Consider the following 22,646-nt stretch of genomic DNA (forward strand, 5'->3'; position numbering starts at 1 on the left):
ATAAGGAAACTATGTTCACTTTTATATGTAAAACAAACAACACAGACAACATATGACCTCTTTGTTTCAAAATCAAAATGAGGAATTCAATTAGAAAATCAGGTTAATTAATATACATCTACATGTAGCAGCAATAATATGCGATGTGCATTAATTATGGTTACAGACAAGCGAGAAATTTTCGGTTTCACTTCTCAAGTGACATCAAGGTAACAGTGAGAAATGGAACTTAAACCAGGGCTTCCATTAAGAATTTTAAACTGGAAGTCTGAACTTCCTGTCCATCAATATTGGAAGTTTTTCACTGAAATGTGGAAGTTTAAGTCTCTCAAATACAATAAAAAAATTCCACTATATTTCAACTGGTATATAAAAAAATGCAACTATAACTTGCCAAATTCACAGATTTAGATTATTATAATTCATTTTACGGTACTTCAAGACTGATTAAAATTGTGACCATAAAAGTAATATTGACACCAGGTTTTGATATTTTGAACTTCCAAGCTTTTAACTTTGGAAGTTTTCTTTAAAATTAATGAAGTTTTTGTACTTTCAAGGAATCAATTTTAGAAGTTTTAATCTATTTCTAGGGAGTAATATACTTCCAAACTGCCTTTAACGGAAGCCCTGCCTTTGCACCTGCCAAAACATCCGATTTCACTTGCAGGTATCTTTTAAAGCTACACTCTCACAGATTTACCATTTTTACAACTTTTTATTTTTTATCTTGCATTTTTTTGCGTAGATATCTGTGAACCAATGATTTAAGGTTGCTGACAAAAAATCAGATCGTAGATTTTCATATTACCGTTCGAAAATTGATGTTTTATGGCTAACGGTTTAAGAAAAATGCATAAAACATCAATTTTTGAACTTAGATTTAAAAATCTGCGATTTGATTTTTTGTCAGCAGTGTTATATAACTGGTTTCCATGGATTTTCGCGAAAATTGGCTCGTTCTAAGACAAATAATAAAAAAGTTGTCAAAACGTTCAATCTGTGAGAGTGCAGCTTTAAATTAAGACCAAACAGTGGTATCTTTCTACGCTCCTACAGCGCATGAGGATTAAATTATGAAATTGCTCCAACTTCATTTTCAAATGTAGTTGAAATAATAAATGTGACTATAACAAGAACTGTCCGAGGACAGTGCGCTAGACTAGAATTGCAGTGTAGCAGATTTCTATGTCAAATGGGGCATATTTCAGCCAATATTATTGTCAGAGTTATGTATAGTTGTCTCGAGATGGAGGCCATGACAGTGAAAAGGTATAAAAGGTTGAAAGGCAATAAAACCAAACAAACACACGCCATACAGTTTAAACCAGATTGTACATGTATTAAACTGTAACCATATTTTGAGAAGAAAAATGGCCATTATTCAGCCAAAATCCTTGACAGCTTGACATAGTTCAGTACTCTTACCTACAGATGGAGACTGTGATGGTGAACTAGTGTTCAAAGTATCAAAGCCATATGTAAAACAGCAAAATGTGGACTGGTGATCAAAACCAATTTCTAAGTCCAAAAAGAGGCATAGTTCAGCCAAAACCCAATAAGAGTGATTTTTGTTGAGTACAGATGGAGACCATGATGGTTAAATTGTGTTAAAAGTTTCAAAGCCATATATATGACCATCAGTCTACACAAAATGTGGACTAGTATCAAAAATTAACCAAGTCCTAAAATGGCCATAACTTATAGCCACAACCTTGACAGAGTTATGTACTCTTGCCTTCAAATAGAGACTATGATAGTAAACAAGAGTTCAAAGTTTCAAATGCATAATTATGTCAAACAGTTTAGAAAAATGTGGACTGGTACAAAAAACTTAAGCAAGATTTCATGTTAAAAGGGGCCATAATTGTATACTCTTGCCTATAGACAGAGACGGTGATAGTTAACAAGCATTCAAAGGTGTGACGCCAATGCGGAGTTCCATGTCGAGTTATTCTTCGATTGGTCCAGCTTAAAACTACACACTAGAATGAATATCAAATGAGGGCTGTTTGAAAAAATATGGCTAGTTTAAGTTTTTCTTAAACTACTATCACATTATGCCTTATAATCTGCTGATTTGTTTCTCTAAAAATGTCAAGTGGTGTTATAGAGGTGTAAATGTATGTTAAGTTTGGTCAAGATTTCTTCATAGAAAAAAGTTATGTCCGAAAAACATGCCAAAAATGTCAGGAGTGCAACAAAAAATTGTGACTGTAATTTCAAACTACTATTTAATTACCAAAAAAATGTATGGAAGAGTGTAAAATATTTATTTTTATTTAAGTTGAATGTCTTGACTATAAAATAACATAAAACTAAGGAAAATTTAAGAATGTGGTAGAAAAAATACAGGACTGGAAGGATATGTGGGTGGCTTTGTTATTTTCCATAAAAATCAGTATAAATTTGTAAATGACTACACGTTTATGGTACTAATGATATTAATGGTATGGCAGTCCAGTTTTTCTATTAAACTATTTATGTAGATGACATAATAAAATGAACTTGGACATTGGCCTTGCCTCGCCCCTTTTCGTATCAGGAACCATGTTGACACGATATTGTTTGTTCGGACACAGCTGTATATATCTGTAAGCATATTTCTCAGTATTTTGAAAAAAACTTTGAGATCCCAATGTCATAAAGCTTGTAGACAAGTATTTCAAAATTTAAGTTGTCGAACGCTTTTTTGGCATCTAAATAACAAGCATACAGTTTAGAGTTGTTTTCACGTGTGAAATGTATGCATTCTTTAGCCATAAAAGCAGTAGAAATACAGTTTAAGCCTTTTTGGAACCCGCCTTGTAATCCGTGTATATGTATGTTGTTATATATGTTGATTTTGTTGATTATAATTTTTTCATATAGCTTTAGAATAGCGAGCATAATGATATCGCTCTGTAATTGTTAGGATCCGATTTTTGTTTATTTCCGCCTTTGAAAAGGGTCGTAATTATCCCCTTTTTCATTTCGACTGGACAAAAACCTAATTTTGCCATGCTTGAAAACAGTTTGTTTAAGAGATGGAGAAAGATAGAGCCCCCGTACTTAATGTTTTCATAATATCTACCGTCATACCCACATGCCTTATTATTTTTGCATGTTTTAAGTGCTGTTATAATGCCATTTTCTATTATAATAACACTGCTCTCTGTTGATTTAATCACTTCGTTTATCGGTTTAAGTTTTCCCTGAATATTAGAAAGATGATTATCATTGAACGCAAAGGGAGTTTGAAGGAGTATACAAGTTTTCAAAGTACATTTTCCAACCATTGTTAATGTCTTCAGGGCTTTTGCATTCTATACCATCAAAAACCATTTCAAATGTTTTTTCCTTCGGTGTTTTCTTTCGTATGTTTATTAATTTCCAAAATGCATCATAATCAATTGCAGCACTCTCATTTAGTCCAATTTCAACTGTTTTGTTATAAAATAACACACACATTTACGATGTGCTGCTCGAAATTTACATTTTGCAGTTTTGTATTTGCAGTAACTTTCGCAGTCATGACCTCTTTTCTGTCCGTTTTTTCTCCATTCATTTCTAAGTATTTTCATCGATTTGTGCATATCTGTCAATCTTTCATTCCAATATAAAGGCTTTATATGTTGTTTAAATGTTGGCGTTGGAATTATAGTGGAATTTGCAGTCTGAATAACATTAACTATCGTACAAGATATCTACGTCACGCGTATTTGAAACATCCAAATTTAAAAGGCTTTTTAAAGACATGTTATTTTCCATATAACGAGTATACCGATCAACATGGCGTTTTTTAATACCCTTCCAGTTTATGAACCTGCATGCATTATTACTTGTATCGTTAACATTCCCTGGGGAACGATATCGTATAGTGCAAATTATAGGTCTATGAGACGAGACGTTTAAAGCATTGTCATCAACAATTGTACATGAAAATACATTGGGGATACAGTCTTGTGCATTGAAAATGTAATCTAACAATGGTTCACGTTTTGACGTATACGATACATTTGAATATTCTGCACCTAGACATAATGACAATGAGTTAACAGGCACTAAGTCATAGTTAACAAATAATTCAGAAAACATCTTTCCTCGTGCGTCAAGCATGAATTTCGGGTCATAGTTTTTATTTGGTAGTTGAGTATTTATGTCACCCATTAATATAACATTTCCCTTTAACGAATACGTACTTATAATAGTTTCTATATCTTCTATGCATGCTTTATATTTATGTATGCTATGGTTAGTACATGGTAAATACGTTTGAAAAACAAACAAGTGATTTTCCGGGCTAATAACAAATTCAATACCTATAACATAGGAATTTTCGAGATTAAGTACGGATACATACTCGTCTAAGTTTTTATGCCATAATATGCAAAGGCCACCTTTACCAACTTTACGTTTACTCGAAATATCTAAATCAGGGTCACTTATGGCAATGTTAGTATAATTGCTATTTATCATGTTCATAAAATGCAAATTTTGCCTGTAAAGCCATTGCTCACTTATTCCACAAATGTCTACATTGCGCTCAGTTAAAAAGTCACTTAGATAACTTGCACTTGACATTATTCCTGTCGCATTCCAGGTTGCGAGCGTTAAAAAGCTATTATTTGCACTGCATATAACCATAAGACATAATGTGAAATGTATGAATGTAGTCATCATGGTATGTTTTAACTATTCTTAATTACATGAATGATTTTTCTTATTTGTTGTTTATCAGGATCACTCAATGTCAAGTGGTTGGTACCTGTTATGAATAAAGTCATTTATGTCGCCACTTTGTAGCTGTTCTAGTGACTCATTGTTGTTTCCTGGTTCCGGATGGCTGGCCTCCATGGCCGGCACACAATTCCTCGGGGGAAGAAGAAGTCTTCCAGGATGTCATCGGCGTTTCCATTATCCTCGATTCCAACGCGAACGATAACATTTTGTCGTTTGGATACTGATATGGAGACACATTTCACTTGAAGCCCCTTTTCATTGATATAGTGTTCAATTTTTGCTTCAGTTATTGACGACCTAAAACCACATCTTGACATGACGTTCAAACGTGTCTTCATCGTCTTCATACTGACAGTTTTCAGATGATTGTTCAAATTTCTGGTTGAAATAAACTCGTTTTTCTTTATATGCCTTTTTAGCATGCGTTTCTCAGAATTGTCAAAATTCACGTTTTTGCCGATGTACCGGGTACTATTTCGACCACGATGATATACTTGCTTTGATGAATGCCCATTCGTTACGGTAGGGGGCTCGGATTTATCAAGATAGTCTGTAGGGCCGGTACTCTTAGGTTTGTTGAAACAGAATGTAGGGTAGAAACTCTCTGGTTTGTCAAGAGATAACGTAGGGTAGGTACTCTCTTTCGTTTCAGGTTTAACACCTTCATAATGCGAGCCTTCCTCGGGTACGTCACGAGAGATAACGTCGTTGGCATACGAATCATTTGTCGGTTCTCGGGGCTCTTTACACGAATCAATTGTATCTCCAGATGTTTCAATTGGTGTAATGGAGAAGAAGCTGAATAATTTGTCTTGTACAGTGAGAATCGCTCTGTCAACTGTACGTAGATGCTCATTCAACAGATGCTGGTTCAATTGAGTTTGAAAAAATATCATCTACCGTGATGCAGTTGCTGCTGCAAGAATGTGCTGTGTGCAGTAGGTGCTACAAGTATGTGTTGATGCTGTTGTTGCTGCACGTATGTATCGGATGTAGTAGGTGCTGCAACTATGTGTTGATGCCGTTCGGTTATGCAATGTCATGGAGTCTAAACAATTCCTGTGACCGTAATAAATTTATGTGATATTTTGACTTTAATTTGTATTTGTATAAATTTGCATAAAAAGTAAATACATTCCGAATGTTCATTTAGTTAAGAGTAATATTGTAAAAATTGGTTGTTAAATTTAAGTGTTTCTTTAGAGTCAAATATGGCTTAATTTAGTAATAACTTCATGTACAGAAATGCAGTTGATTCTTCATGTATGAGTTGATGTTGTTGGTGTTGTAAGTACGTGTTGGATGCAGTTGGTGTGGTAAGTTAGTCTTGGAATGCAATTGGTGCTTCAAGTATGTGTCGGAAGCAGTAGGTATGTGTGGGACGCAGTTGGTGCTGCAAGTATGTGTGGGATACAGTAGGTGCTGCAAGTATGTGTGGGACGCAGTAGGTGCTGCAAGTATGTGTGGGACGCAGTTGGTGCTGCAAGTATGTGTGAGACGCAGTTGGTGCTGCAAGTATGTGTGGGACGCAGTAGGTGCGGCAAGTATGTGTGGGACGCAGTAGGTGCTGCAAGTTTGTGTGGGACGCAGTAGGTGCTGCAAGTATGTGTGGGACGCAGTAGTTGCGGCAAGTGTGTATTGGACGCAGTTGGTGCGGCAAGTGTGTATTGGACGCAGTTGGTGCGGCAAGTGTGTATTGGACGCAGTTGGTGCTGCAAGTGTGTATTGGACCCAGTTGGCGCTGCAAGTATGTGTGGGACGCAGTAGGTGCTGCAAGTATGTTTGGGACGCAGTAGGTGCTGCAAGTATGTGTGGGACGCGGTAGGTGCTGCAAGTTTGTATTGGACGCAGTTGGTGCGGCAAGTGTGTATTGGACGCAGTTAGTGCTGCATGTATGTGTGGGACGCAGTAGATGCTGCAAGTATGTGTAGGACGCAGTAGGTGCGGCAAGTATGTGTGGGACGCAGTAGGTGCGGCAAGTGTGTATTGGACGAAGTAGGTGCTGCAATGGTGTATTGGACACAGTGGGCACTGCAAGTATGTATTGGACACAGTTGGTGCTGCAAGTATGTGTGGGACGCATTAGGTGCTGCAAGTATGTGTGGGACGCAGTAGGTGCTGCAAGTATGTGTGGGACACAGTTGGTGCTGCAAGTATGTGTGGGACGCATTAGGTGCTGCAAGTATGTGTGGGACGCAGTAGGTGCTGCAAGTATGTGTGGGACGCAGTAGGTGCTGCAAGTATGTGTGGGACGCAGTTGGTGCTGCAAGTATGTGTGGGAGGCAGTAGGTGCTGCAAGTGTGTATTGGACGCAGTTGGTGATGCATGTATATGTGGGACGCAGTTGGTGTTGCATGTATGTTTGGGACGCAGTAGGTGCTGCAAGTATGTAAAAGATGCAGTTGGTTCTTCAGGTATGTAATAGATGCAGTTGGTACTACAAGTATGTATTGGAAGCAGTTGGTGCTACATGTATGTATCGGATGCAGTTGGTCTTACAAGTATGTGTTGAATGCAGATTGTGCTACCGGTATGTGTTGAATGTAGTTGGTGCTACAAGTATGTTTTGGATGCAGATGTTGTTACAGGTATGTGTTGAATGCAGTTGGTGCTACATGTATGTGTTGAATGCAGTTGGTGCTACAAGTATGTGTTGGTTGCAGTTGGTGCTACAGGTATATGTTGAATGCAGTTGGTGTTACATGTATATGTTTTGGATGCAGTTGGTGCTGCATGTATGTGTTGAACGCAGTTGGTGCTGCAAGCATGTATTGGACGCATTTGGTGCTGCAAGTATGTGTATGACGCAGCAGGTGCTGCAAGCATGTATTGGACGCATTTGGTGCTGCTAGTATGTGTGTGACATAGCAGGTGCTGCAAGTATGTAGTGGACGCAGTTGGTGCTGCAAGTATGTGTTGGACGCAGTTGGTGCTGCAAGTGTGTATTGGACGCAGATTGTGCTGCGAGTATGTATTGGATGCAGAAGGTTCCACATGTATGTGTGTTTGCAGTTGGTGCTTCAAGTATGTATTGGATGCAGTTGGCGCTACATGTATGTTTGTATGCAGTTGGTGCTTCAAGTATGTATTAGATGCAATTGGTGCTTCAAGTATGTATTGGATGCAGTTGGTTCTGTGAGTATGTATTCGATGCAATTGATGGTACATGTATGTATTGGATGCAGATGGTACTACATGTATGTATTGGATGCAGTTGGTGCTACATGTATATATTAGATGCAGTTGGTGCTACAAATATGTATTGGATGCAGTTGGTGCTACATGTATGTATTGGATGCAATTGGAGCTACATGTATGTTTTGGAGCAAAAACACGTACTGCAGCAAAAACGGCATCCAATACATACTTGCATCACCAATTGCATCAACACATATTTGCAGCACTTACTTCATCCAATACATACTTACATTACCGAACTGCATCAACACATAGTTGCAGCACCTATAACAACCGATACATACATGCATCAACAACAGAATCAACACATACGTGTAGCACCTACTGCATACAGCACATTCTTGCAGCACCAACTGCATTACTGTACATGATATTTTTTCAAACTCAGTTGAACCATCTTTGAAACAAAGAAACACTTTTTTCAACTAATGTGTACAAGAACACTCCTTACTAACATGTAATCCTGAAATATTCACTTTTTTCATGCTTCTAATTACACAAATTTATACCGTCTAATATATAGATCGTTGTCACAGGCTTCTTTCCGATGTTAGCATGTGCACACCACATGGCGAATTTACATTTTGGGCTGGCTACAAAGCTCCATATTCGTCATGACATTCCACGAAATTTCACGTATTAGTAGTTTATAAACTAACATTTTCACCAACATACTAAAATAACAAAATATCCAGTTCTTCTCGTTGAAAATTTAAAAATTAGATATCAAACTTTGTAAAAATTAATACTATCCACAGTAACGTGGCGTGAAAAAAAATGTCATCCATCATACACTACACAAATAACGGATATCATCGGAATTGTATTACATAATTCATGTTTCGTTCAATTGTTTACTGAACAGTCCATTGGCAAACAAGGAACTCATGCTTTGTGGACTAAAGGGATTATCTCTATGTATTGAACTTAACGCTACTTACATTGCAACATTAGTAGCTCAAAGCAGTTAAGAGTGGATTTTAGTAATTCTAAGTAGTTCTAAGTATACGTTAGCAGTTCATAATATTTCTAAGTAATTCTTAGAAGTTCTTAGTATCTTTTAGTAATTCTAAGTAACTCTTAGTAGTTTAGATAGTTCATTGTAATTCTATGTAGTTCGAAGTAGTTTTTAGTATGTTTAGTAAATCTAATTAGCTCTAAGTAGTTTTTAGTAGTTCAAGGTAATTCTAAGTAGTTCTTAGTAATTTTTCATTAATTTTAAGTAGCTCTTAGTAATTTTAGCAGATCATGGTAATTGTATGTTCTTTTAAGTAGTTCTTGGTATCTGTTAGTAATTATAAGTAGCTCTAAGTAGTGTAAGTAGTTCATAGTAATTTTAAGTAGCTCTAAATGGTTCATAAGGTAAATCTAAGTAGATTTAAGTAGTTCTTAGTATATTTTAGTAATTTTAAGTAGTTTGTAGTAGCTTTTAATAGTTTTTAGAAGTTTAAAGCATCTTTGAGTTAATCTAAGCAGCTCTTAGGAGTTCTAAGTGGCTCCTAGTAGGTCCTAGTAGTTCTGGTAATTCCAAGTAGTGTAAAGTAGGTCTACGTAGCTTTTAGTAATACTAAGTATCTCTTACTATTTGTCAGTAGTTCAGAGTACTTCTAGGTAGCTCATTGTTGTTTAAGTGAATGTAAGTATTTCGTAGTATCTCTAAATAGTTCTACATCACTCTAAGTAATCCTTGGTAGCTTTTAGTAGTTCTTGGCAGCTTAAAGCAGTGTTTAGAAGCTTTGCCTTGTAGATTTGATAGTTCTTAGTAGTTCATAGTAGACTGTAGAAGTTCTTAAAATATATTGGTTGTTCTAATATTAAAAGCTCTAAGTAGTTCTTAAATAATCTTAGTATTTTTTCTTAGTAGTTTTAGTTGCTTTTCTTAGTAGCTTTAAGGAACTTTGAGTAGTTCAAAGTAGTATTTTTTGTAGTTCTTAAAATCTCTTGGTAGTTATTAGTAGCTTTAGGTAATTCTTAGTAGATTATTATAGTTCTTGGCAGCTTTTTGTAGATTCTAGTAGCTCGAATTAGTTCCTACATTATTTTAGTAGTTCTGAGTATATCTAGTACTAGTAGTAAATATTTTTAGTAGGTCAAAGTAGGTATTTATATTTCTTGGAAGCTCTAAGTTGGACCATAAATGTGTATGCCATATATTTCTTGCCTGTAAACTATGGCTCTTAGTGCCACAAAGTACCTTTATAATAATACAGCTGGCTAATGGGTTTGTCCTTGCAAATATATATATATATATATAATTGTATTATTTGGAAACCAGGGTGTCCATGCCAATTCAATATGACCACCTTTAAGCTAGACATTTATCTACCCATAGGCATGTACCTATTTTTTATATATAGTATGTATGCACTGTGCTGTTTGTGGAGTTTTGTGCTGTTCTTCCATGTTTCTTGTTTGTGATTTTTTGTGCTTAAGTTCTATGTCTTTGGCGTTTACCCAGTGTCATTAAACCGGGTTTATGTTTTAGCTACTTGCTACTGAGCTTGTTTCTGTAGTTTTTCACACAAGTATATGTATGTGTTTTAGCTAGCCATCTATCTGCCCATATGTATGTATGAATTGTAGCTAGCCGTCTATCTACCCATAGGTATGTATGAATTGTAGCTAGCCATCTATCTACCCATAGGCATGTATTAATTGTAGCTAGCCATCTATCTACCCATAGGTATGTATGAATTGTAGCTAGCAGTCTATCTACCCATAGGTATGTATGAATTGTAGCTAGCCATCTATCTACCCATAGGCATGCATTAATTGTAGCTGGCCATCTATCTACCCATAGACATGTATGTGTTTTACATAGCCATCTATCTACCAATAGGCATGTATGAATTGTAGCTAGCCATCTATCTACCCATAGGCATGTATGAATTGTAGCTAGCCATCTATCTACCCATAGGCATGTATGTATTTCAGCTAGCCGTCTATCTACCCATAGGCATGTATGGATTTTAGCTAGATATCTATCTACCCATAGGCATGTATATATATTAGCTAGCTATCTATCCACCCAAAGGTATGCATGTACATGTATTTAGGCTGGCCATTAAACTACCCATAGGTATATATGTATTTCAGCTAGCATTTTATCTACCCATAGGTATGTATGCATTTCAGCTAGCAATTTATCTACCCATAGGTATGTATGTATTTCAGCTGGCCATCTATCTACCCAAAGGCATGTATGTATTTTAGCTAGCAATTTATCTACCCATAGGCATGTATGTATTTTAGCTAGCCATCTATCTACCCATAGGCATGTACATGTATGTATTTTAGTTGGCCATCTATCTACCCATAGGCATGTATGTATTTTAGCTAGCTTTTTTGCATTTTAAGTGAAGCATTACCAAAACACTAACTGTCCTACCCTGTTACAACTTAGTAAGAGTACACTTTTCGTACTGGGAAGTGGCAAACAATATCAACTTCATTTTGCATTTGAACATTTTATTACGAAAATTGTAATCAATGAGTAAATAGCTCAGAAAACATAAAAGATACAATTCTATCAGCATAAAAAGAGAATGCATGTTAAACAACCACTCATGATTTTATTAGTCCTAATAATGCATTTTGACAGAAAAATATACAATGGGAGATCCATGAAAAGCATGGTTTTCAAATATCTTAAGATTAAGATAATGTCTATGAACTTATAGATCACCCCTTGTACATCGGTTAGCATCTATAAAACTAATGGAGAAAAGGCATTCATATATTTTATTGAGAAAACATAATATTCCGATGACAAACATTGAACAATTACACAGAATATAAACACCTGAAATTCTAAGAAAACTGGCCATTTTTGAGAGGTTTTAAGATAACAGAAGAGCCCACAAATAAAAAAATGTTTGAACATGAATCATGATATTTGTTAACTCATGCTAGGTTATTCACGAAAGCACAGCACTTTTTGCTTTGCTTTTTACGATTAAATTAGGTGTACAAACATGTAGTTCGAATAAATTGGAACTTATTTGACTTGCAGTTTGGAATATATAAATCATACATCTCTTCAAAACATGAATATTGTTGACCCATACTCTATATATAAACAGATTATGATCGGAAACAAAACTGAGTCAGAATGAACTAAAATACACAAAATACACTCAAATATAAAGGTTTTAATGGATTTCATATCACAACAATAAAGCAAGTTTCTTACATCAGTCATAAATCTTTGCTAAAAGGAAAGAGATAATGAAATATAGATAAAAATGATGGAGTAAAAAACAAATGATATAATTACTGTAAATGAAAGATACTTGTAGGTTGGATAAATTATGGATAACTAACATTCACTCAGCCAATGAGAGTACAGGAATAAGCAATTGAAGCTTTGGTACAAAAATTCTCAATGCTAAAAATAGCAAACAGCGAAACACAAAATATTACAAAAAATACAGCTACAGCTATTTTGTCAGATACTGGCTCGCTCTCAAAATAATAAGCATACATTATCTACGGATTGGTCAGGGAATAGCACCCTTTCATACTAGTGTTTCTGATCATTATTATGAAATTTTTGCATAGTAACCAAGATAAACTGACGTTATACAAGGAAAATATAGTTTTGAATTTGTTTCAATTATAAGCCAAAACATGTGTTACCCCCTTGTTAAAATATAATACAAAAATAAAATAATTTGATATTTTGTTTGTAAATACATGTACGTATTAATGATGTATATAATCTTATCTGTTGCATTAGAGAGATACTGGCCTATTTGCTTGTCCACACAGTAGCCATTTACATCACTAAACTATTTAACCTTGACATGTATTTACATGAACATACTTTCATAAACTCACTTTATCAATCCTAACTATTCCTAATCCTAACACTAACCCCCCATTTGTAGGCTTTCCAAACAATTTTTCACATATTGAAGATAGAAATTTACACAAGTACAAATCATGGAACAGAATTCTATGCATCTATTTGAAAATTGAATAATTCTAATATCCCATCAATTGCACAATTACATGTTCCGCGAATATAGTGTTTACCACTTAATGTATCTGCTTATTGATTGCTGTTTAAAACTAATGGTATAAAAAATGAAATAGCCTGTTAAAAATAGAATTCAAACTTTGTACAGTTTCCTTAGCATGCAAATATTTGAAAAGGCATTATCACGGACACCGCCTATAGCCGCAGCTTACACTGCACAGTTTTTCCGTACGGTTCATGGAGTTCCTGATTAAAAAACAATTAAATCGCTATTCAAACGATTCAGCTTAAATTGGTTTTATCGCAAAATGCCTTTGCTGCTTAAAACGGCATCCACGAAATGGACGCTAGTATTGCTAAATATAACACTAGTATCATAGGCCATATGTTACACTGTATTCTGAACAATCTAACAGAATCTTAACAGTATCAACAACAATTTCCTTCACAAAAACACTGCAACAGCAGTAGTTGCGTATAAAAAAGGGTAAAAAAATCAATTAGATAAGAATTTAACAATGTCTCTAACTATAACACTATACTGCCAATATCTATGGATTACTACACGACTCGATATTAAATGCCCTGATGACATCACGATTTATATCAATGTCTTTTCCAGAAATATTTATCTGCCCGATGCAGCCTTCAAAGTTCTCCGTGTGAGCATTGTCTGTCATGAGTTGGATGTTAGATAAACCACCTGCAAAATAAATAAGGAGGTTGTAATTGAATACAGCGTCTACTTGTTATAATTTCCCCGTAATTCTTAATCATCCCTCTCTTGATAAAATTATTTCTACTTGAATCTTAAACCTTTTTTATACTTTATTTCTCTTTTATAATTTCTATTTGAATATTAACCTTTCCCTCTATCATTTCTATTTGAATATTACACCTTTACCGCTATATTTTTTACTTGAATATTGAACCTTTCCCTAAATAATTTCTACTTCAATAATTAACCTTTTCCTCGATAATTTCTACTCGAGTATTTTCCCTCTTTAATTTCCAGATAATACATAACCGGGTCGGAGCTTACCAAAGTAGATATTGCCGTAGACATTCAGCATCTGTAGGGAACCCTGGGAGTTTCCAAACACTGTTTCTGTGGAGTCGATTATAAGGCTTCCTGCGCGACCAAGTCGGTCGACAAACACCATGTGCGGCTGTCCGTCATTAACACGGTCTCTGGACCTCAACTCTGCCGGCCCGGTGCCCATCTCAAACCTAAACAGATGTAGGCATTAAACAGATGTAGGCATTTATACATAATAATAGGTCCAAACTAAACATTTCTAAATTGTTCATAAGACCATCAGGGATGTTTTGAATCAAGCCTTAATCATTTGGATGGAACTGATAGATTATATATTAAGGCAATTGTATATTAGAGTAATAAATGGTTAAATTGTACACAACCAAACACATTTGTATATCAAGGTTAGAAACTAATGTTCATCAATTATCCATAAAATTAACATGTAAATAAGTCTTCAAACAATTAACCTTTCATGCCAAAGCGATTTTAATGACTCCTATCAAAGGTAAATAAAAATGCATAAGTAAAATACTTAGAGAAATAATTCGCACCTGAACTCAACATATCCATCAACCAGGGCAATGGACATGTAGTCCTGGCCCATGAGCTTCTTATCAGCCTGGGCTCCCTGCCAGAACACCAGACCATCACTCTGGGTCGTGCGGATAACAAACGAGATGTTCTGTCTCTCCTGGGTCCGAGTGTGCGCTAACAGGGATTGGTTCAAACTCAGCAGGGAGCGACCTCCGAATTTCAAGTTGTCATCTAGTTGGATAGCTGTTGAAGAACAGCGTTTGGTTATTTAAAATATGAAATCAATGTTGTATAGCGTTCCGTTAATCATAATATGAAATCAATGTTCAACGTTTAACTTTAAGTCTAAGCCAACTTGAAGAAAAAGATCTCTTCAATTCCGTTCCTATCATGTAGTTTTTAACTAGAATTCCAAGAATCGTATGTGTTGTCATATTTTTCAAGTCAATATCACTATGACCTTGACCTACTCACCCTAAAATCAATTGTGGTCATATACTGACCACACCAGTCATATAGTGACCATGACCAATGTGCTTACAAAGTTTGAAGACTCTACAAAAATTTGTTCCAAATGTTTTGATTGAAAGCAAAAGTTTGACGCCACAATGCTGCTGGAAACAATGCTGCACAACAAAGAAATACCTACGTGTATGTGTCCGCCATGCTTTGCAGTCAAAACAAAAACACCTTTATTACATGTATCTCATGGATTTTTATGAAAATCTTAATATATTACAGAAACAACACATGACATAGTTAACTCCTGACGAACATTGAAAAAAACCCATACCAAACTGGCAGTCACGCCCGGCAAATCCTAGCGGGCAGTCACACTGGTATGTATTGTCACGGTAACTGCATGCAGCTCCATTTTGACACGGAGAGTTTGTGAGGCACAGGTTTAACTCCTGTTCACAGTCACGTCCGGTGTGGGTCACTGGGCACAGACATCTGTGAAATGTTAGGATGACAATGAATTACTGCGGTAAAGTATTGATTGATGGTGACTAGTGAGATGACTTAAGCTGCAAGAGCTTTTCTTGTTATTTGCAGTTATAAAACTTCCATAATAAATACTTTAAATTTTGTTATAAATACTTTAAATTTTGAAGAAAAATGCCTAATTAACATGTTTGGCCTGGTCTACAAAGGAAGCAATCAGTTGCATCATCAATACATTATTATATGTACATGTCTGGATAAGAAAAACACTAAGCTATTCCTACTTGTAGTTAGGTCCAGGGATGTCCTCGCATGTAGCCCCATTCCTGCATGGTGTACGCTCACACAAACGACGTTCTCCACAGTCCACAACATTCAGGCTCTCCACGGCTGACCGAACAAGTTCCAGACGTGCTCCGTTGATTGAAGCCTGAACAAAAATATAATTTTCTTGTAGCTTTGCCGAGTGTAAGAACCTTGGTACATTGTAGGTCCTAGTTACCAACAGAATTTTACATGGTAATCAAAGACCAGAATGGTCAAATGAGCACTGTATCACTAATCAGACTTCCGAGGCCAATGACCAATGTGGCTGAGTTTCTTAGTACACTCACAATGGCACTAGGTGAGACTCTGACAGTCAATTCTGCCCCGAATGGTAACCACAAGACTACATCACTTAACTCAGCGATTCAGCCCATAAATTCATGTTTGACTCTGGTACTGTGATATTCTCCAACTGACCTGGCAGTGTTAATCTGAGATCAATCATTGACCCCAGCACTCTGTGATAGTTTTTAACTGTTTAGGTCTGCCGCCAACGATAACCAGAAATTCATTATTAATCCTGGCACTCTGTGATAGTTTTTAACTGTTTAGGTCTGCTAATTGACTCCAGCACTTGGTGATACTTAAACTGTTTAGGTCTGCTGATTGACTACGGTACTTGGTGATACTTAAACTGTTTAGGTCTGCTGATTGACTACGGTACTTTGTGATACTCAAACTGTTTAGGTCTGTCAATTGACTCCAGCACTTGGTGATACTTAAACTGTTCAGGTGACCCCTCAGAGATAACCAGAGAGGTGAGTTTAAACTAGACCACTTACCTGAGCAACGCAGCCCACAAATCCCTGATTGACTCCAGTATTCGGTGATACTCTAACTGTTGGGTCTGCGCCTCCAAGGTAAAGTGGCAACTTCAGGTTAAGGCCGATAGTGCTGCCAGGGGATGAGCCTACGGATATAAGGAGAGTCAATAAATGACTGTAGAAAGAGTAGCATTATTGTGACTACCAAAGGAATCCTTGTGTTGCTTTTGGAGGGAAGCTGATGCTGGGTTACTATCTACTAACATTAGTTAATCTAGTTATCAAGACCCTTGGAGTGAATAACAAACAAAAAAACAACAGTAAATATGTCCTCGCTTTTGTAATTCAAAATATAGGAGTATACTGATTTCAGAATTTTACAAAGATTCCTTCAATAATTTATACAGAAAATCTCCCATGGTCCCATATCTGCCTATTTTGCAGATCGACAATTATGAAATTTTGTGAGATTTTCTATATCACATGTGATTAAATATTTTGGCTGATATTACTCTATGTTATTATTATGTATGGAATGTCAGTTAATCATACTAAATGAGACTGTTAGCATTCAAAACATAATCACTAGTCGATATAATTTGAATATGTTTATGGGTACACTACAATTCAGTAATAATATAAATTTTAAAACAATTCTTGTAAAACATTTAAACCACACAAATGTCCTGTAGGGGTGTGATTGAACTCTTGATAAGATTATTTTTTTGAAAATCGAAGGACTGCAAAACTATATTATTATTTTAGCAAAGTTGTAAATTCCACCCCTTCAGGGTGACTTCAGTAAAACAACTGTTAAAAATAAGGTTAAAGTAAATTACAAGCAAACATGATACAGTTAAAGCAAACTTGAACAGACACAAAAATCTCTAAAACCTTCTATTCTGGCTTCAAGCATCCATACACCAGTGAAACAGCATTCGTTCATCAAGCCAAATGCATTGGCATATTTTTTGGCAGTTTATTTTGCTTTAGATACATTTTCTGCAAGCACTTGCATTAAAAAGGGTGCAACGTGATTTCAAGCATTTGGCAGTCAGATAAATAAGGATCATTGCATTTCATCTTTAATTCAAAACAAATATTACAAAACACAATCGATTGTTCTTACAACAACAGCAAAATCAAGACAATGAAGGCATTCATACAATTATGAGCAGTTAAATCTATGCAAACAGCATTCAAGACATCTAATATGCAAATGAGCTGACAATGACATGGATATTCATGAGCTTGCAAATTAGGCCACTCCCACTTATATGCAAATGAAGGTAAGCAGTGACGTTTTACTTATCCATACCTGACCAGTCTAGGGCTTAAATAAAACAATAATGTCAAATTTAGTAAATTATTGAAGCGATATTGATATTGTGTTATAGTTTGACAAACTCATTATTCTTATCTGATTGCCTACAGGCTTCTTTCCCCCCCTTTTTGATATAAACGGTTTAAGCCAGGTTTTTAAAAGGATGGGGTGCTGTAGAAAAAGAACAGGGTGCTAAGGGAGAAAGGGGCCCATTATGTCTGGCAGTGAAGAATTTGAACTTTAGGAATTTAAAAAAGTAGGAATTGTGCTTAAATGAAGTAATAAAAGGTTTCAACTGCCAAAAATGTCAACTTTGTATGAATTTATAATAATATTTTATATTTTTGATTATCTTATGCATTGACTTCTATTGATGGTCTCCATGAAAGCAGAAGGGTGCTACCATAATAGGACAGGGTGCAGCAACCTTACATAAATCTCTAGCTAAAACCTTAATACAGTTGTAGAACATGTATTCATGTTTAAACATTGTCATCATAAAACACTTTCTAAGCCTGAACCAAATGATAGCTTCAAACTTCTTAGAAATGATTGCAGACTGAGCGGCTTTATAAAGGTAATGGGTCATGAATTTGAGGTATTAAGAATATTTTGGTCAGACACCTTTACAATGGATGGTTTGATACTAAACATGTAAATTTTGCAGCCGTATTAAAGCGTTACTTTAGAGTTCTAATTATGGTTCTACTTTCCTTGCTCAAACATTTATGCCGCAGCTACAATGTATGTCATGACACTGTATTTAAAATAAGAACAAACAAGAAAACATAATTTCCAAAAAACAGAAAAGAAGTAAAGTTAGTAGAACAGAAGTTATAAGTATGTTTCCAATAAAGAGAGAGACTCAGGTCTGACTAATAGATAAATGCACACAAAATACATCAGCAAGAATCTCAAGAGAAACATAGACACATAAAACATGTGGATACAAATATAAAAAGATAAAGTTTATGAAAAGAAAAGACAAAGATAGTAAAAAAACATCCTTTTCCATCATGTTTTGTTCTGAGTATTGTGCCAAAAATGAGTAACAAGTAACACTAGTATAAGAATGTATAAGCAATAAATAAAAATTGATGAACATCATTGAAATTACAGTAAATGCATCACTGAAAATGATCAAGGCCCCCAGATGAAGCTCTGAACAGCAACTTTTTTGTACAAAAATATGCCAAAAACAAGTTATTGCTTATACATAAGGACCCCAACAAGAGCTTCTGTGTAAACATACAAATTCTAATATCTTTTTTTTTTTTAAAGCACTGGGTTAACATGTTTTGTGAGGACAAAAGATTATTTGCATGAAATACCTCTGCGAGATCGTCTCAACTTATGATTATAATATTGATAGTAGCTGATATGTCTTTGATTCTGAGCTTGGTCGCTTTGGTAACCGTCATTGATTCTTGCTGCATGCAAATAGTAATAATGACAAAAAGGCAATAAGTAAGTGACATTATAAATGCACATGTTTTCCAATTTGGCCTTTTCGTGTTTGATGAAAGTTTGAAGATGTAGGCGCAAAACTTTGATTTTATTCTTAATTAAAATAGCCCTATTAGTCTATATATGTTGCTAGACTGTTGAACAATATATACATGTATTTTAAATCAGCTACCAGTTATTAGTTATATTACTATTCAGAAATACTATTTCTTTTGAACACAAATAAAAACGTAAAACAATTAACACTCCAAGATTAAGCATTCTGTAAAGGAATGAATAGTGTTATGAAACATTAACATACATAATACATTGTATTTAGTCATTATTTGTCTATAATGTGCTGATCAAACAAAGTATGCACGCATATACAGAATTGAAATGCTTGATAGAAGACAGAGTATTAACTCGTATCATTCCAAGATAGCAATCATACAGCTTTATATTAAAAGCATTAACAACTGTAACAAGACTGACAGACTCCTAACCCAAACCTTCACATGTTTATTTTTATCATCTTACATCAAGTTAAATCTGATAGAAATCATTATTTTTTAAAAAGCCAAACTTAAACAGCCAATTTATATTTTAAATCTGTATTGAGCTCTATGAGTGGTTATTTGATTATGTAAGCTCACCTTTGACTGGCTGTTCTTCATTCACTGTGAGGCTCCCCTCTCTCTGGTTTCTGCTGGCCTTGATGCTTGTCCATTCTCCAACCCTGACAGGATTTCTGCTTCTAACAATGGCTGGGCCTAAAGCAAGAGAAGTTCTCAGTTTAAATAAGCCCATAGATAAATGTTGGGTGGATGGGCTCTTGTCAGCAGTTTCCACTGTGTTATTCAATAGTTGACTTGAAGTATTTACAAATATTTTTGGTTATTATCCAAGTAAAAAAAACTGTGATAATTGTTTGCAGTTTACAACAAGAATATAACAAAAATTGGTTGAAAATTTGTATTATTCATGTGAAAGTAATCCCTTCAATAGATTTGGACATAAGCCTTCCATAATGACAACATCCAGTTTAGTACAAACAAAAAGTTGTAAAAATTTAGCAATGAATGCTCTACTGAATAATATATAACAATGATACTGGTTTTTTAAGTTCACTCACCAGATCCAGTATCAAATCTGAACTCAAGGTACCCGTCCTTCTGCACAATAGCTAAAAAGTCTCCTGAGCCATCCTCGTTATCTCCCTCGTACATTATAATCCCGTCCTGCAGCGACTGAGGTTTAAACTCCAGCTCAATGTTGTTGGCGAATGGGACGTTGTCGACCGGTGCGTAGGAGATGAAAGATGTGCGGTTGAAGTAGGGGCTTGTCACAGGGACATCTGTAATCATTGGATTTATGAGAGAGTTAGCCAATGCTTTAGGCAACGTTATGTTTCTTCCAAGGTTCTCACATATTAATAAAACATTACTTTTTGTAAAGGAAAAAAGAGTTGAAAATCACCTTTACATTGTTGTACAAATTCTTCTTTCATTGGATTTCATATAGCACAAAATCAATTAAGGTCAGGACTTTTATATTTTGTACTTGATAACATAATAATTTTTAACATTACAACGTTGATTTTCTATCTATTCAACTCAATATAACGAGTTACATAAGTACTATGTAAGCAAGTAAGTCTTAGTGCATAACATGGCTCCAGCACTGGCATGTCTTATGCACTTGCACATGCTTACAACAGCAGTACTCACTTGCAAGACATCCGGTTCCGGTCCTCCCGAGGGGACAGATGCACCTGAACCCACCCCGGCCAGGCAGGTTGAAACAACGGCCCTCTGGTCCACATGCATCTATAACACAAGATTTTTTTTTTATTATGTAAAAGTCAAATGCTAAGTAAAGGTTATAATTTATTTGGAGGTCTTTATGAAAAATTGGCACATCGAAGAAACTATTAATTTTCATTTAGACCTCCAAATAAATGAAAATGCATAATGGTTGAAATTATTCTTATTACTGACACAGTCTTACCTTTTCAGCTTCTTGTTGTTTGTTATTTTCCTGAACATTTGTATGGGTAAGAAACAGCACATGAAGAAGGTATTTGTATATTAAGTATTTCGTCAATCACACACCACTGGTCGTTTTTGCATGATTATAACCTTACAATAACATGTGTATAGAGCACTATAAAACATAATTATGTATTTCCAAATTATTTTTAAAGCATCTGGTCATATGATACCCATAGCTCACATTAAATAATTAGATAAACTATAACATTACAAGATAATTATGAGCGCCAATATGTTGGTGAATAAACCCAATTAAGTTTGGGAAATAAAACATCAATAAATATTAACATTAAACAGCAAATATTCTGAAAAATACCGCAATTCTGTTGGACCAAAAATAATAAAATCCATATTATTGCATACATACCCAGCCCAGTGCCCACTTAAGGAGAGTTTTTTTAATGTAACATTTTCTACCAATGGGCTGATAGCTCACATTAAATAGTTAGATAAACTACTACATTACTAGATTATTATGAGGGCCAATATGTTGGCGATTAAACCAATAATTTCGGGAAATAAAACATTAATAAATATTAAAGTAAAAAATCAAATATTCTGAAAAAAATAAATGCAACCTCGTTGCTCCAAATTTAATATCATCCCGATATTCCATACACACCTAACCCGCACTCAAGGAGAATTTCCTGTGTCTAATGAACATTTCCTGCCAAAAGGCCATTGGAGTTATTGAGATATAGCTTACTGGGATAGCACTGTTCCCCGCGCTCCTCACACCTGCTGCCCGTGTATCCCTGTGGACAGATGCACGAGAACCCGAACTTCATATTGGCAGCCACACACTCCCCACCGTTAAGGCAGGGATTACGCTGACACCCGTTGTATTGCTCAATGCCATGTAGTTCCAGGGCCTCAGCTCCCAGGTTCAGTTCCACACCCTTGATCTGGACTTCACTGATGCTCCCTGGAAAAGTTTAAATACTCTTAAATATCTACACTAAGCCATGAATCAAGAAATCCAATGTTCAAATAAGATTTCTGTTTATCATGCCAAAGACTGTAATGTTAAATGTTGATGCATGGTAACGCCATATAATTCTGGTATCATTTGAAAGCAAGAAATTGTCAGCTTCTATCATCATGTCAAATAGGTTTTACATAAAATGTGAGATAAATAAACTTGGAGTTTCAAGTGACAATCTATGCAGTCACATCATGGATTCTGCTGTATTGTTTGAAGTCAAAGCTAACTATGATGTCATATTTCACATTTTCGTCACATTTACAATAAGGCCTAAAATCTGCCTGTCACGGGTTCATATGATATTCAGAACAGAACATTCTACAG

General features: G+C 35.4%; 1 protein-coding gene across 4 annotated transcripts in view; it reads right to left on the bottom strand.

Annotated features, from left to right (window-relative positions):
• Positions 1-11,866: 11,866 nt before the first annotated feature.
• The window catches only part of LOC128203075 (basement membrane-specific heparan sulfate proteoglycan core protein-like), a 140,528-nt gene continuing 129,748 nt past the window's right edge, over positions 11,867-22,646 (bottom strand). For 3 of the 4 annotated variants that reach the window (XM_052904339.1, XM_052904341.1, XM_052904337.1), the window contains 11 exons: positions 22,044-22,262; positions 21,014-21,112; positions 20,419-20,640; positions 19,940-20,056; positions 17,832-17,846; positions 16,532-16,659; positions 15,707-15,852; positions 15,271-15,431; positions 14,495-14,720; positions 13,944-14,131; positions 11,867-13,604 (listed from right to left, as the gene is read on the bottom strand). In XM_052904339.1, the coding sequence (XP_052760299.1) occupies positions 13,453-13,604; positions 13,944-14,131; positions 14,495-14,720; positions 15,271-15,431; positions 15,707-15,852; positions 16,532-16,659; positions 17,832-17,846; positions 19,940-20,056; positions 20,419-20,640; positions 21,014-21,112; positions 22,044-22,262 (1,673 nt within the window). In that variant the 3' untranslated portion in view covers positions 11,867-13,452. The remainder of the gene's footprint in view (positions 13,605-13,943; positions 14,132-14,494; positions 14,721-15,270; positions 15,432-15,706; positions 15,853-16,531; positions 16,660-17,831; positions 17,847-19,939; positions 20,057-20,418; positions 20,641-21,013; positions 21,113-22,043; positions 22,263-22,646) is intronic. The other variant, XM_052904338.1, reaches the window with a different exon arrangement.

Source organism: Mya arenaria, chromosome 9, assembly GCF_026914265.1.
Source record: "Mya arenaria isolate MELC-2E11 chromosome 9, ASM2691426v1".
NCBI lineage: Eukaryota > Metazoa > Mollusca > Bivalvia > Myida > Myidae > Mya > Mya arenaria.